The sequence below is a fragment of the Chinchilla lanigera genome, unplaced genomic scaffold (assembly GCF_000276665.1).
Source record: "Chinchilla lanigera isolate Chin_1 unplaced genomic scaffold, ChiLan1.0 scaffold00002, whole genome shotgun sequence".
Lineage (NCBI taxonomy): Eukaryota > Metazoa > Chordata > Mammalia > Rodentia > Chinchillidae > Chinchilla > Chinchilla lanigera.
In genome coordinates, this window is record NW_004955403.1 from 24,482,800 (window position 1) to 24,497,518 (window position 14,719).

General features: G+C 41.0%; 1 protein-coding gene across 5 annotated transcripts in view; it reads left to right on the plus strand.

The window, feature by feature from the left end:
* The window catches only part of Irf2 (interferon regulatory factor 2), an 84,285-nt gene that overhangs the window by 49,466 nt on the left and 20,100 nt on the right, over positions 1 to 14,719 (plus strand). For all 5 annotated transcript variants that reach the window (XM_005373489.2, XM_005373488.2, XM_005373494.2 and 2 more), the window contains exons 3-6: positions 3,926 to 4,025; positions 4,769 to 4,945; positions 5,263 to 5,309; positions 14,139 to 14,256. In XM_005373489.2, coding sequence (XP_005373546.1) covers positions 3,926 to 4,025; positions 4,769 to 4,945; positions 5,263 to 5,309; positions 14,139 to 14,256 — 442 coding nt within the window. The remainder of the gene's footprint in view (positions 1 to 3,925; positions 4,026 to 4,768; positions 4,946 to 5,262; positions 5,310 to 14,138; positions 14,257 to 14,719) is intronic.

Genomic DNA, 14,719 nt, shown 5'->3' on the forward strand with positions numbered 1-14,719 from the left:
AATCTGACAGTGTACGTGTATAAGACTTAGAGACATTGTCTTACAAATATACTATCCCCTTATCAGTTGGAAAGAATTAATGCAATTTTAATATCATCATTACCCTGTTTATATTTGAATGCTTTTAGTGTTCCCAAAGTATCTCTTTATGGTTGATTTGTTCAGATGAGAATCTAAAAAAAGGTCCACTGTGTGTAGGTCTATGATGCTAAGCTTCTGCAGATCCTAAACAGTAACCCCTATGTTTTTGTTTTTCTTCTTGCCATTGATGTGTTAAAAGTCCAGATTAGCTCTAGATATGTCCAAATGCTTGCCCTGGTGTCTTCGGGTCATTTATTTAGGAAGACAGGAGGGAGCAACCTCTGGGCTCCTCATTTGCATCCTAGCTCTGAGTGATTCATACTCTGGTTATTGGTGTTTCTTACTCCATACTGGGCCCGTGTACTGTACCACTCCCTAAGTATAGGGCCTGTTCGGCAGTGCAGAGCCTTCCCTTTTCTTCACTTTCAGCCGGGCTGTGTTAGTGTGAACATCAGACGACCTCTCCACACGGTAAAATGTCCAAACCAAAAAAGCAAAATGATTGGAACATCTTACAAATACTGGGAGAAAGAGGAGGCAGCGGGAGATAACAGCACTGCTTTCCACAGGGGGGCAGGTATGTGTGTCTGCACTGCTGAAAAAAAACTCAGTTGTTTTTCTGACCAGCGCTTGTGTCTTCTGCTCTCACATGGACAGAGGTGGGCATACGTGTCCAAGGAGAGGGAGGGCCGGCACATTCAGTGCCTCCGTACACAGAGTGTACAGCCACGCAGGGGCAGCGCGGTCACTGGGGTGGGGCGAGGGTGCTTGATGATGCCACAGGCTCTACATGGACGCAGCGTCACCTCACTGTTCCTTGGAATACTGGTCCTTGTTGAGGATGCTGACACATGAACACTCTTAAGTTTAGAAAGGAAGCTCATCTTTTACCTTTAAAAATAGTCTTTCTAGAAAACATCTCTGTGATACACTAACATGGTAGTTTTTCTGCAATATGAAAAACCTAGTTAATGTTTACATGGAGCTTAAAATATGTTTTGTCATTTGAACTATTTAAAAATGCACAGTTGAGTAAGATCAAGTACATTCACACTATTGTGTAGCCATCACCACCATCTATTTTAAAACTTTTCCCAGACTGCCAAAAGGAAATGCCACACTCATTAAATAGTCACTGCCTATTTCTTTCTCTCCTAACTCATGGCAACCACTGAGCTACTTTTAGACTCTAGATTTTCCTTTTCTAGATATTTCACATAAATAGACTCATTCAGTATCTGTCCGTTTGCGTCTGGCCTCTCTCTCTCAGCATAATGTCTCAAAAGTTCATCCATGTGTGCGCGTGTCATTACTTCATCCCATCCTTTGTGGCTGGGTGTTCCACTGCAGGCACATGCAGCATTTGTTTATCCATTCATCGGGTGGTGGGCACTTGGGCTGTTTCCATCTTTGGGCTTCTCTGAGTATTGCTGCTGCTTACATTGTGTGTCGGATTTTGTTTGAACAGCTGTTGCAATTCTTTGTTATCTGTTCAGGACTGAAGTTACTGGGGCACCTGACAGTTGTCTGTTTAGCTTTTTGAGGACCGTGCAAGCTGTTCTGCACAGTAGCTGTACTGCCTTACATTCCCTGCAGTAGTGAATAAGATTCTAGCTTTTCCACATCCTCACCAGTACTTTTTTATTTTCTGATTTTTTCTTAATTACAGACATCTGGTAGAGTGAGAAGTTTATTGTTTTGATTTTTAGTTCCTTATTGATTAGCAATATTTACTGTCTTTTTATGTGCTTATTGTATATCTTTTTTTGAGAAAGGTCTTTTGGGTCCCTTGCCATTTTGAAAGGATCCATAGTGGGTATTGCTGCCTGAAATCATGGCTTTCATGATTTCCTGATTTTTGCATGGTGTCCTTGAGAATGCATTTGATTTTGTGTGAGCATGTGCAGCTCCTTAAGATGATTTATCTTCCCTGTACTAACCTTGTGTCTCGCAAGGTAGACTTCAGGTTACCACCCCAGAGCTCTTTCTATGTAGAAAATGTATAACAGCAAATTCTTCAGGGTCTGTATCTCTTTAGCAGAAAGCTTTAGTTTGTGGGTGTGCACTTTAGGAAAATTCTCTGAAATCCGTTCTTTTTCCTTTGTATTAATTTTCACGTGAACATAAAAAAATTTGCACTGAGAGATTTTGTTTTCTGATTTTCATAGATATTAAAAAATAGAATTTGACTGACCCATATATATATGTATATATATTTATTTATTTTTATTTTAAAATTTTTTTTGGTTTTTTTGGGTTTTTTTCTGGCACTGGGAATCTAACTCACAACCTCGCACTTGCCAGGCAGGCGCTGTGCCGCTGAGCTAAATCCCTAGCCCCTTGACTGACCCTTTTCTAATCCACTACCTTTTGACTCACACCCAAGAAGACCCTGCTATCAGTTTGGGTGACCCAGAATGAACAAGGAGGGGTTTGTGAAAAAGTCTCTCTTTCAGTTCTTCTTTATTAATTGACTTTTAAAAATATGGCAGGATTTTCCCTTGTAACAGTTTTTGGGAAACTCTCCAACGTTCTGAAATATTTTCAGTTCAGTATTTGTCAATGATTCTGTGGAGGGGGATTGAGTCCCTTCTGGGACATCTGGAACCCCTTCCGATTTCTCTGTGTGAGACTGAAGTGATGGAAAATCCCCACGAACATTTCCTTTCCTTCCCCAGTGTGTAGTGCAGATCCTGTACCTAGCAATTACTAGAACTGCCTGAGAGCTTTTGAAAAAAGACAGTTTCCTGAGCTTTAATTGCCAGGAAACTGGCAGAACCTAAGTCAACAAGTCTGTCTTGGACAGGGAATCTGCTAAATCTAAAAGCTGAGAGACAATGTGTGGTATGAATATGGGGCCACCTAACCGTGGTTTTGAATTTAGACACTTTGACCATAAGCTCCTTGGCTAAGTAATTTGATTCTGCTCCTTGGTTTCCTCAACTGTAAAGTGGAAATTGTAACATAAGCTTAGATCATTAGGCAGTTGCAAAAACCAAAATTGAGCCCCATGTGGACATGTGGAGTCAAGCGCACAGTGCCTTGGGGACCTCAGTAACTGCTGGTGCAGTCAGAGGGCTGATCGCCCCAGCTTTTGCACATGTATTTTCACTATGCATATGACTTTGTTTCTGAGACATTAGTTTCTAATCATGAGTTTGCCAGGGTTCATTTAGGCAATTCGGAGTTACCTTCTCAGGGTATAGAAAGTCTGGTGTAAGGATTGTATTGAGGGACTTTTGGCAGAAAATAAAGATCATATTTCTACTTCTTGCTATTTCATGCAGGGCGGTAGACTTATAGGATTAGAAGGGTAGACAGAATCTTCTTTTTTTGTTGACTACACCAGACATTTGGTTGATGATACATAGTGGCCTCAGATGCATGCGAGTTTACTTTAGCAGTATAAAAGGTTGTGTGTTCTTTCGGAAAAGTACCTGATTTTTAATTTACCTAAGGCAGCTAGAGTTACTATTTACCAAATGACAAGAAGAAATTAAGTGAAAAGCACTAGAAGTTTCAGTTGTTTGCGAATTATTTGTGGTCCGCTGAAAGGGGAGAGACATGAATAATGCAACACATTTGCATATCCCAGATCCTCCCCTTTGACTTTGTAGTATATATATTCCTTCTCTGCCGGGCTGTGTAAGTCTGGTTCTTGCCCAGAGTAGACTGTCAAGATTTATGAGTCAGCCAGAAGTGAGGTTTAGTTAATTTAACTATAGACACTCAACAAACTCAGAGGTGCTTAGTGAGGACTCTCACTAGCAAGAACCCAGGCTCCTTCTGCCATGGTTGGCCGATCCTGGTGACTGCAGTTCTTCTTTACTTGTTCTTATTCTAGGAAAAGAAGATTTTCCAGATCCCGTGGATGCATGCGGCTCGGCATGGGTGGGATGTGGAGAAAGATGCACCACTCTTTAGAAACTGGGCAATCCATACAGGTATTAAAGGCCCTGCATCCCTATATGGAGACAGGCACTCTTGTTCATTTCTGTTTTCTTTACACATGTAAAATATCCTGGCTTATAGCCTCATGAAGAGAGTTATGAAAACCCTGTGACTTGTCACCAAGCACCTCCAGGACATATGAATACAAAATACATCCTTCAGAAGTGATGTTCCACCCGTCCTATGGGATCTTAGTCTTTAATTTTCCCATAAACGTGGTATTCCCATAAGTTCTCCATAGCTACCAGAGAAGTACAAACTCATTTGTTTTGGAGCTATAAACTTGAGTTGAGTTTAGCTTCCCAAAGGGTAGTCAAGAATACGTGTATTTATAACAATTTTTAAGTAGTGAGCCATTTTGAGGGCTGGACTTTTTACTTAATATTTGAATGTCAGAAGTTACTTCTGCTTGTTGGCTTTCCCACCCTTCCGGTCTTCAGTATCATTTACATTCATTCTTCATTCCACGTTTTCTCTCAGGCTGTCTGATAGAACCAAGGAGACTAATTTGTCCCAGTTTGCCTGAATCTGTCTAGGTTTTAAAAATAAAGTACCCACATCCTAAGAATGGTCTCAGTCTGAGACAAGTGGGGACATTTGGTCACTGTAGGTGGGGCCTGGAATGAAGAGGTTTCTTTGAACAACTTGTCTAGCAATACTGTGTTTCCAGAAACTTTTTTCTAACCATGTGTCTAATTTTTTTTCTCTTTTTCTTAACCTTTGGTTATTTTGTTAGGGAAGCATCAGCCAGGAGTAGATAAACCTGACCCAAAAACATGGAAGGCAAACTTTCGATGTGCCATGAATTCCTTGCCTGATATTGAAGAAGTTAAAGATAAAAGTATAAAGAAAGGAAACAATGCCTTCAGAGTATACCGGATGCTGCCCTTATCTGAACGACCTTCGAAGAAAGGTAAAGATATTTATTAACTATAATAGTGATCTCTTAATATATACCTTTATGGTTTACTTCTGCATCCAAAGGTACAAAACCTGTTCAGGCTATAGGTGACAGTTCCGCCTTTATCTTGCCTAGAAAAACGACTTTCAAGTCACCAAAAAAGGATACATTTGCATAAAAGATGCATTTGGAATTTTGATCTTGTGTAAATTAAAGTAATGGGTTCACTGAGAGATTCAGAGAGAATTTAATGTATGAATTTAATGTAGTGGGAAGTGTTTCTACATGCTGCATGAATTAATCCAAAAACTACTTTTTTGTTGTCACAGGAAAGAAACCAAAGACAGAAAAAGAAGACAGAGTTAAGCACATCAAGGTAATCTTCGGTTGTTCAGAGAGAAAGCCAAAGTTGTGACCATGTTTATGATTCCTATTCTGTTTCATAAAGACCAGAAATATGATCTCTGTGGAGTGTTTAGTCTTCTTTCGCTGTTGTGCTTTATGTGCTTTGTGTGTCTCCTCTTTGGCATGGACTCACTTGCAGACACAAGTACACATATCCCTTGCTCAGTCTGATGCTGCTGATATTCACTCAGGAATGAAGTCACAAATTCACATGGAGCTTGACAATCTGAAGCTTTTTCCTGGTCAATGCAACTCTTGGCAGCTGGTCACTTAGTTCCAACTAGGCTCCAACAACCGGCTCATTCTGATGCTAGGAAGTATATTTGCAGCTGTTTCTTCTTTACTATGTGTTAAATAGTATGCACTTCTATCAATTTTGCCATCACAGGCCATTAGTTGGAGGACATAGTAGTCAGCATAAGTGTAGTTCTCAGTAGATTATTTTTATGGGTCCACTGTAGAATGGTCTTTCTCACTGGCTTCTGTTTGCAGAAGAAACTGAACCACATGGTTGAGTGGCACACATCCAAGATCAGGTAGTTATTTAGAAATGAATTTGAAGGAGATGCTGAATATTCTGATTTACAATCTAGAATAGCTATTGAAGAAAAAAACTTCACTGTACACATAGCGTGATCTTTAAAACCAAGTCAGTAAGTCGAAATTTTCAGAAAAAATTCAAAATACTTTATTTCAGATAATACAGTTAGACTTGTGAAGATATTGTTTAGGGAATAATGGCAAAGAAAAAAATGCTACATGTTCGGTACAGACACGATATTTTGAGAATATTATCAATCTACTATTGATTGACTTCGTAGCTGCAGAACCTGTGGCTAAGAGGGCTGACTGTAGTTAGATTTTGAAGGAAAACAGAGAGATAGTCAAGTTTTAGAGATATTTACCTCGAACATGGAAAATAAATACTTTAGACAGAGTATTTTAGCAGTGATATTTTCAGTTTCACTTTCACTGTTTTTAGTTTCTGTCTTATTTTAAATATAGCATAGTATTAAGGCCTAATTTTTTTAAACTTTTTTTTTAAATTTTGAAATAACTTTATACACATAGGAAGGAGATAGATGGGTAAAATTTACTCAAAGACATCACCCCAATTTTGACATTAATCAGCTTCTGGCCAATTTTGTTTCATCTGTGCTTGTACCTGATGCCCAATTTTCAATATGAAATTGATCCATTTTGACCTACAAAAATAATTTTTTGTTTAGCTTAATATTTTGAAGGAAATTCCAAACATTTTATTATTTATTTCATGAATATGTAAGTATATACCTCTAAAAGGTAAATGCTCTTTAAAAATACCGCAGGATGGCCAGATGTGGTGGGGCACACCTGTCCTCCCAGTACTCAGATGGCTGAGGCCAGAGCACCAGTGGGAGTTTGAGGCCAGCCTGGGCTACATAGTTTAAGACCAGCCTGGACTGAGACTCTGTCTCAAAAAACCAGAAAAAAACCTTATAGAACCATTATTGTAGCTGAAAAAATTGAACAAATGACACTAATTTCTTATATCAAATATCTAGCCACTGTTCAGATTTTTAATTGTCTCATAAATTTATTATAACTTTTATACAGTTTACATACAGTTTTTGGATATGTCAGTTAAGATTTTATTTTACTCTGTAGGTTTTCCTAAATCATTTTTTTGAAAATACAGTTTTCCTTGCAGTTGAAAAAACAACTAATTGTTAGCTATGTATAGTTATCTACATTGAGAACTTTTAAGACCTACATTTTTATTAGTATTGTTTAGTCATAATTGTATAACTTTCCTACAAATATGTGATTTTGAAGAACTTACAGCATTCTTCAGTGTGACTGTTCATATTTATTATTTTCATAGCATCTAGCCCAGTGCCTGGCATAGAATAAATAAGGAATGCATATTTAATAAATGAGTGCATACATAAGCATTTTTTTGAATAAATTAATAAATAAAATATGTGTGGTGAGGAGGATGCAGATTTTCATATTTGCAGTCAATAGATAAATAAGAATGAAGTAATATGCTCACTTTTCCAAATGTCCAAATATATTCACCATAATTCACTGAATGTCAGATTGTAATCCACTGTAGTAAGATGCTCCATTATTTCATGTCTCTAAGAAAGAGAAACTGCTTTCAATGAAATGATGACCCACAGTTGACTATAAGGCAGGTCCTATTTCAGGGGTGTGGAAATGTGCAGCCTAGAATGAACAAGGTGAGGTGTTCTCATCAGTTAACACATTGGACTTGTAGTATCTTCCACATGGCCACTAGAATTAGCAGGTTGTGGAAGGCACAGCCTGGGGTGTCCTTCAGAGTAAGGTCCCCTTAAGTACACTGATGTGTGTGAGTGAGGTTCCCTCTCAGCACAGTGTAATTAGGAAATCCTTGTGTAATAAAGATATACTTAATACCTGAAGTGTGTCCCTCGAGGGACATTGTTCCTTCAGCGGAAGGCAGATAATTCGTCAGCTGTATGCACAGAATAACTTTTGCATGTAAATCTGCTTGCATGTGTCTTACAGTACAGTTGGAGAACATGAATAAGACCATTTGACTACCCAAGTTCTGGGATTCATGGCTGCTAGGGCCCTTGTGTTAACATACCTGTAGAGTATTTCCAAAGTTCATTCCTCAGATTGTATAGTCATGGATTCTTACTCTTAAGTCAAAACATCTAATCGCCAAGTTCATATGCCATGGACAAATATATAATTGAATGGATTTTTTCTACGGAGGAAATTTGTCAGTACAAACCTAGTGTAGTAACTACATATGAACACTAACTGTTGAGGCTAGCTCTTCTCAACTTTTTGGTTTTTTTCTTCTGGTACCAGAAATCGAACTCACGACCTCGCGCTTGCCAGGCAAGCACTGTACTGCTGAGCTAAATCCACAGCCCCCTCAACTTTTGATTTGAGTTGGATTGAAGTTTTAATTAGCAAACAGTGTTTAGAACGTGCTGGCCAGGTAGCAGAACTTTTCCTGGGTCACTCAGATCGTTTATCTCTGTGCATTTGCTGCCCCAGAAAATAGCTTCCCCAGGGCCCGTGGCCATGTGGTAACTTGGAAATGGTGCCTCCACATTCTCTGGAGCTTTGTGAGTCTAGCCCATGTACCAGTGAGTAATATTTACTTGAACTAGGCTGTGTGAATGAAACTGGATCTTAAGGAAAATAAAGCAAGGAAAACAGTAGTGAGCAGTACTCAACTGTACGTCGTCATTGTAAAAACACTAGTATGTTTTCAAAAATACAGAACAAAATGCTCTGTGGGGATTCAGACAAGGCTAAGAAGAAGAGAAAAAAGTAGGCAGAATACAGGGGTATTAGTTGACAATTCTGAGCCCCTCCAAGTGATAATTATTACTTCATTTGGTTTTCCTGGTTACGAACAGGTTATCTCCCTTTCACTCTTTTTAGGAAGTGGGGCCACAGACAGGTTTAGTCATTTCCCCAGAGTTGTACTGATTCACGGGGCTGGGAATTCAAGTCAGTCAACTCCACATTAGGAGGCACCAGTGCTTCTTAGTCCTCCGGAAGCTGTAAGAGCTGAGTCAGGTGATGGGAGTGGATGGGATAAAATGGTGGTGTTTCCTGGCACTTGGAGGTTCACAAGTGAAAGAAGGCTGAGAGATTATACTTGTTGCTCAGTCTTCCCAGGACAAGTCAGGAAGATGGTTTAATTGGAACAGGAGTTTGTGTGAACGAACAGTGGGAAATAAAGACCTGCAGGAAGGGTGGATATGAATGAATACTTTCTGCCTCAAGGATTGTTTGCAGATTGAAAGCGTGTTCTCCAAAACTATAGAGTGCTTCCAGATCAAAGCATTCGTGTTATGATGTATTATATTTAGAGGACCTTTGCCCTAAAGTCACGTGCTGAAGAGTTGGCCTGGGGTGTCTTAGTTGTGAATAAAGGCCCATGGGTAGAAGTTATAGAAAAAGAGATAATGGTTTGACAGAACTCTCTCATAGAGCTGTTGGCTCTAACAGCAACTTGAGCTGGACCGAATAAAATGCAGGGTGCTCTCTGTCATCATTCAGAGAGACAGGTGAATGGCCGCCTACCTGTAGGGACTGTTACTGCGTTGATCCCTGCCTTGGTTGGAAGAGGTCTTCAGCTTTTAAACTTTAGCTAGATGAAAACCCAGCCAGCAACCCGCTTGAAAAACAGATAAAAACAGGACCTCTTGGATGAAACAGGTTATCAGGTTTAACCTGCTGGCTCTGGTCCCTGCCTTTCTCCAGCTCTTGAGGGAACTGCTCAGAGCAGTTTGAGAGCTAGTTCTCTTATTTAAAGGTGATCTACTGAAAAGAGGCACAGTTAAACTGCTTGGAGCAGGTTTTCACAGCACCATGGAGTTATTTAAGAAAGGTCTTTCTGGTGGAGATTGCAGGGCATGGAGGGGAAGAGCGTCTGCAGCACATGTGGACAATGACAGTGGCGTTGGAGTGGAGAGGAGGAGATGTTTGTCCAGAGCCTGAAAGAGGCTGTGGAGGAAGAAGAAGGAGTGGGTTAAGGAGGAAGCCCCAGAGAGGGAAGGTTGGGAACGGTGCTCACTTGTGCAGAAGAGGGAAAGTTTAACTTTGAGCATGTTGAGCGTGAAATGGCAGAGAGCACTGTAAAGGAAACATCAAGCAGAAAGTTGGGTCTCACAGGCTACAGCTGTGGTAAGCGTTGGAGTCATAAATGGGTGGCCCTTTCCCTGACGTTTACAAGCACTGCAACTGTGTAGTCTTTACAGAGATGCCTTGTCCAAGAGAAGCTCTTTGAGATAAAGATGAGTCTTAGGCAGGAGAGGGAGGGAAGAGTGAGCTAAGGAGAGAAGTCAAAAGGGGAAGCTGCCAGGAGAGAAGGAAGAGAGGCAGAGTGATCTGGGCCCTTTCCAGGGAAAAAGGGAAGGACTAGGCATGTTCCCAGAGGCACTGCGGCCACTGTGGTATACAGTGTATCCCTTCACCCTGGTCCAACTCTGAGGCCTAATTTACAAAGCTTGGCTGGCAGCCAGAGATTTTTGTTAGCAGACAGAATTACAAAGGCCCTTGACTTGCTTTGTGCAGGTAATTAGGGCATTTTTGGAGTAAGAAATGAGTTGGGGACGGGAAATGATCTTATGGCCATTACATTGGGTCTCAGGGGAGGGGAGATTTAGACAAGGGCTTTGACATGGGGTTGAGACAGAGTGCACTTGGAACAGAGATGAGAGACTGTCCAGCAGAGCTGTCTGCTGTCCTTTAATTTAGGTTTACCCCAAGCTCAGATAGCAAGTCTTGCCTTGAGACCAACCAATGGCAGATTATTTTATGGGTCAAAAAAGGCCACCCCTGCCCTTGAACTCTCTTTGGTGCAGATTTGCTTTTGCTTAAATTGTAGGCCAAACCTTAGAATTTTTTTTGGTTTTGGTTTTGGTTTTTTCTCTGGTACCAGGAAACGAACTCATGACCTTGCGCTTGCCAGGCAGGCGCTTTGCCGCTGAGCTAAATCCCCAGCCCCCAAACCTTAGATTTATAATTAAAGAAAATTTTCTTGTGCCTAAATACTTGGCAGAGCTGGGCATGGTGGTACATGCCTGTAACCCCCGTGCTCAGGTGTGCCAGGAGGATTGCCATGAGTTTGAGGGCAGCCTGAACTACATAGACCCTGTCCCAAAAAAGAAAAACACTGTAAGTACTTGGCAGAATAAATGTACCATGGAGGTATCTGGACCGAGCATGATCTGCGTGGCTTGCTTTGGACCAAGAGGATGAGGAGTGGAGATAACTGCACGCTCTGTGATGTAGAGGAGAACCTGTGTTTAAACGGAGGAAGAGAACAGAGAGGAAGCTGACTAAGCATGAAGTGTGGCAGGTTACGGAGCAGCAGAGGGAGGTAGAGTTGAGACTGGGTAATAGGGGCACAGAGAGGACCAGAAGAGGAACAGATCACTCACGGTCTGCACTGTCCCTGTGCACATGTCACCTAGAGAACTTTACATCTCTTCTGAATTTGGGATCCTTGGATTTTAAAATACCTTTAGATATGGATAGCCCTACTTCTGATTATCGTGAAGAATTTGACTCAACATAGTGAAGACCTTTCTCTCATGGCCCTGTCATTCTTCATCCTGGATGGAGACCTTTCAGGAAGGGCTGACTACATTTTCACTTACAATTTGCTGTCTTGCCCTTCCAGAGTAGTTGTACAAGCGAGATGTTTTGCACTGAAGACTTAGAAACTAACAGTGTATTTTGAAGTGGGGGTAGGAAGAGTAAAAGAAGATTCGAAACAATCTATCTCCATTGGTAAAATGTTCTTGTTTCATTATGCTGCAGAAACAAACAGAATACAAGGTAGGGACTGGGAGTGTCAAACAATGATCCAGATAGTTCTGTCTCAGTCTCCATTGGAATGCATGCAGGATACAGGCTTTATTAAGACCAAGATCAAGAATTCCTAGAATTGAACCCTACTGTGTGACTAAAGACTGGGTTCAGTTCATATATTTCATCAGACTAAAAGCAGTGTGATCTTGGAATATTAGCAGTCTCTGAATTATGATTTTCTCAAGTGAAAAGTCATAAAAGTGTCATTTGCACTTTGAAGTCTTCAATTGGGAAGTCAGAATAATTTAGGTTTTGGGATATATATACATCTGACTGCTTCATTACTTTGATAAGAGTTAAAAATTGACTTAAAATAGCAAAAAGAGCTCATAAAAACCAGCATCTCTTTCTATAATTTCATAAGATACTTAGTTTTATTTTGAGATCATCAAGGGAGTAACAGTGAAATAATGAAATGTGGGGTGTAGTTGGGGAGGCGGAGACAAAAAAGGGCCACCAGGGAAGCCATTGACAGAGGAAGGTGCCATCAGAGAGGTAGGGAATCATCAAGTAACTCAGGACTGTCAAGAAAGGAGTGTTTGGTCCTTCCTGTTGGATGTCAGAGTATGAGTTCTAGGGAAAGGGGCTTGAGAAAAGGCCACTGGGTTGGGGAGAACAGACTTGTACTGATGACCTTGACTTGTATTGATAAATGGGAACATCTACTTAATAATAAGTGCTGTGTACACATTTGTCTCATTTAATCTGTAAAGACAACATCCCTGTGACATGGATCTTGTTATTACCCTCAGTTTATAACTCTCTGCAGTACCCTAAGAGAAGCTTAAAGAGGGTAAATAAAGTCCCGTACCTGGTCAGAAGTGGAGGAGCCAGGCTTTGTTCCCTGGTCTGGCTGGTTCCAGAGCCCATGTTCTCAGCACCTTTTTAGGAGATTGGTTCTGCAAGTGGAACAGAAGAGAAACTGTGGGTACTTACAAGGATGCAGGTGCTGAAGTAAAGTCAGAAAGGCCAACATTTATTCTGAAGTTTAGCTATAGGAAGAGAAAAACTCACAACTCAGGTCATAGGCAAGTGAGTGTTTTCCTAGGAAGGTCAGATTTTTCATGCAGCACTTAGAAAGGAAAGAAATGTACAAGGTGTTGGAGGAAACAAGAGAAAGCTCTGGACCAGTGGGGCTGTTCTGGGCCTTTCCTAATGTTTAACCTTTGGTACATCTGGTATACCACACAGTGTGCGATTTCTTTATTTTTTAACTGAGCTGAACAGTGAAGTAATGATTCTGAAGCCACAGTTGTCATGGTGGAAGTTTGCCTTCTGGAAGGCATCATGAAGGGGGAGAGTATTTCCTTTCCTTACCTGTGTAAGGAAACTTCTGTAAGATTTGGGGGCTTACCATGGATTTCAAGTAGTATATAAATAGGTAAGCATACTTACCATGCCTTAGATTGCTTGCCACTCTTGACTTTTCAAAGCACGGTCTTCTCTACTGCCATGATCCTCAGCTCCCAGTCCTATGCTCCTTCTGCCCCTCCACCCTCTTCTTTGTTTTGGATTCTTCAGGAATTGTTCTGCGTGACTTTTGTCTGGCTTATTGCTATCCTTGAAGCACATGCAGTCTTACCTTGAGAAAATGCTGTCCTCAAAATGTTGAAACTGAATATGTGCCTAGGACTGGTTTTCTAGGGGCTGGCCAGTACCCTGGGAGTGGAAAGTTGAAGTGCAGCTGAATGAAACAGATATTCAGAACTGTGAAGAGGAAAGAATTTATTCTCACTTCAGGAGTGGAAAAGGGTAGCCTCTTGGGCTGGGTAGGATATTTGGGCACTTAAAGGACATTGATGTGAAGCCATGGGTCTGGGGTTGAGCACCTGAACTTGGGCCAGAGAGAGCTAGTATGGCCTATGTTACCAGCCAGCTAACTAGTGCAGGATGCTGAAGGGGTTCAAGCCCATGACAAACCAAATGTGAAGAGACTCCATCCACAGCTTCTACTAGGTTCTTGTTCTTGGTCCAGTTGTTGAGGTAGAGTTTTTCTAAGAAGTAATGGCAGAGTAGAGGCCTGACTCCTGCGTTAGAGAGGAGGCCAGGAGTTGACCTTTCCAAGCTCTCCCTCAGAGAAGGAAGGAACACCTAGAATCTATGGAGTGCAGTGTTTTACAAGGATAGTTCTGCGACTTTGTTTGCAGAGCTATTGTTTGCAGCTGTAAGCATTTCCTAAAGGCAAGTGAGATGGGCTGGTACCTTTTCCTTGAAGGAAAATGAAAGAAACCAAACATCCAGCAGCACACTCTGCAGAAATGAGCTGCTTTAACTCCCTGCTAATAGCAAGAGGTAGAGGATGCATTTGTAAAAGGAACACAGATCATCCTGCTGTTACAGAAATTAGACAAAAGGTAGAGTTTAAGCTAAGAAAAACGAGGGGGAAGAAAGTGTTCTCAATTCTTTTTTCTTTTCTTCTTCCTAGCAAGAACCAGTTGAGTCATCTTTGGGGCTTAGTAATGGAGTAAGTGATCTTTCTCCTGAGTATGCGGTCCTGACTTCAGCTATAAAAAATGAAGTGGATAGTACGGTGAACATCATAGGTAAACTGTTTTGACATCTTATTTTTCATATACACAAGCAGCCCTCCAAGGTCTAAAATTTGGAAAACAGAGATCATGAAATAAAATAGTAGGAGGAAGTCTTGGAGCCATTTTAGAATCCCAGTTCCAGTCCCTAGATTTCAGGACTGAAAAATAAAGGCCTTTGCAGATCATGTAAAGGAACTTAGACGTGTCAGTCTGAAGACTAGAGTGACTTTCAGGAGAAAGGTTTTTCTCCCCTAGGGGCTCATGGTTAGCTCATCTTTCACTATGTAGTCATGAACAAATGAGTAATTCATTTAATTTGGGAACCAACCCGAGGAAAAAATGTCCTTCTTAGCCCTTTCAGCAACGGTTCTGTGCACCCCGATACAGACGTGGCGCTCACTTTATAGGCTGAGAAGCTGAGGCACAGAATCTTGCTGACAAAGGGCACAGTCTGATTCAACAGATATTTTTGAGC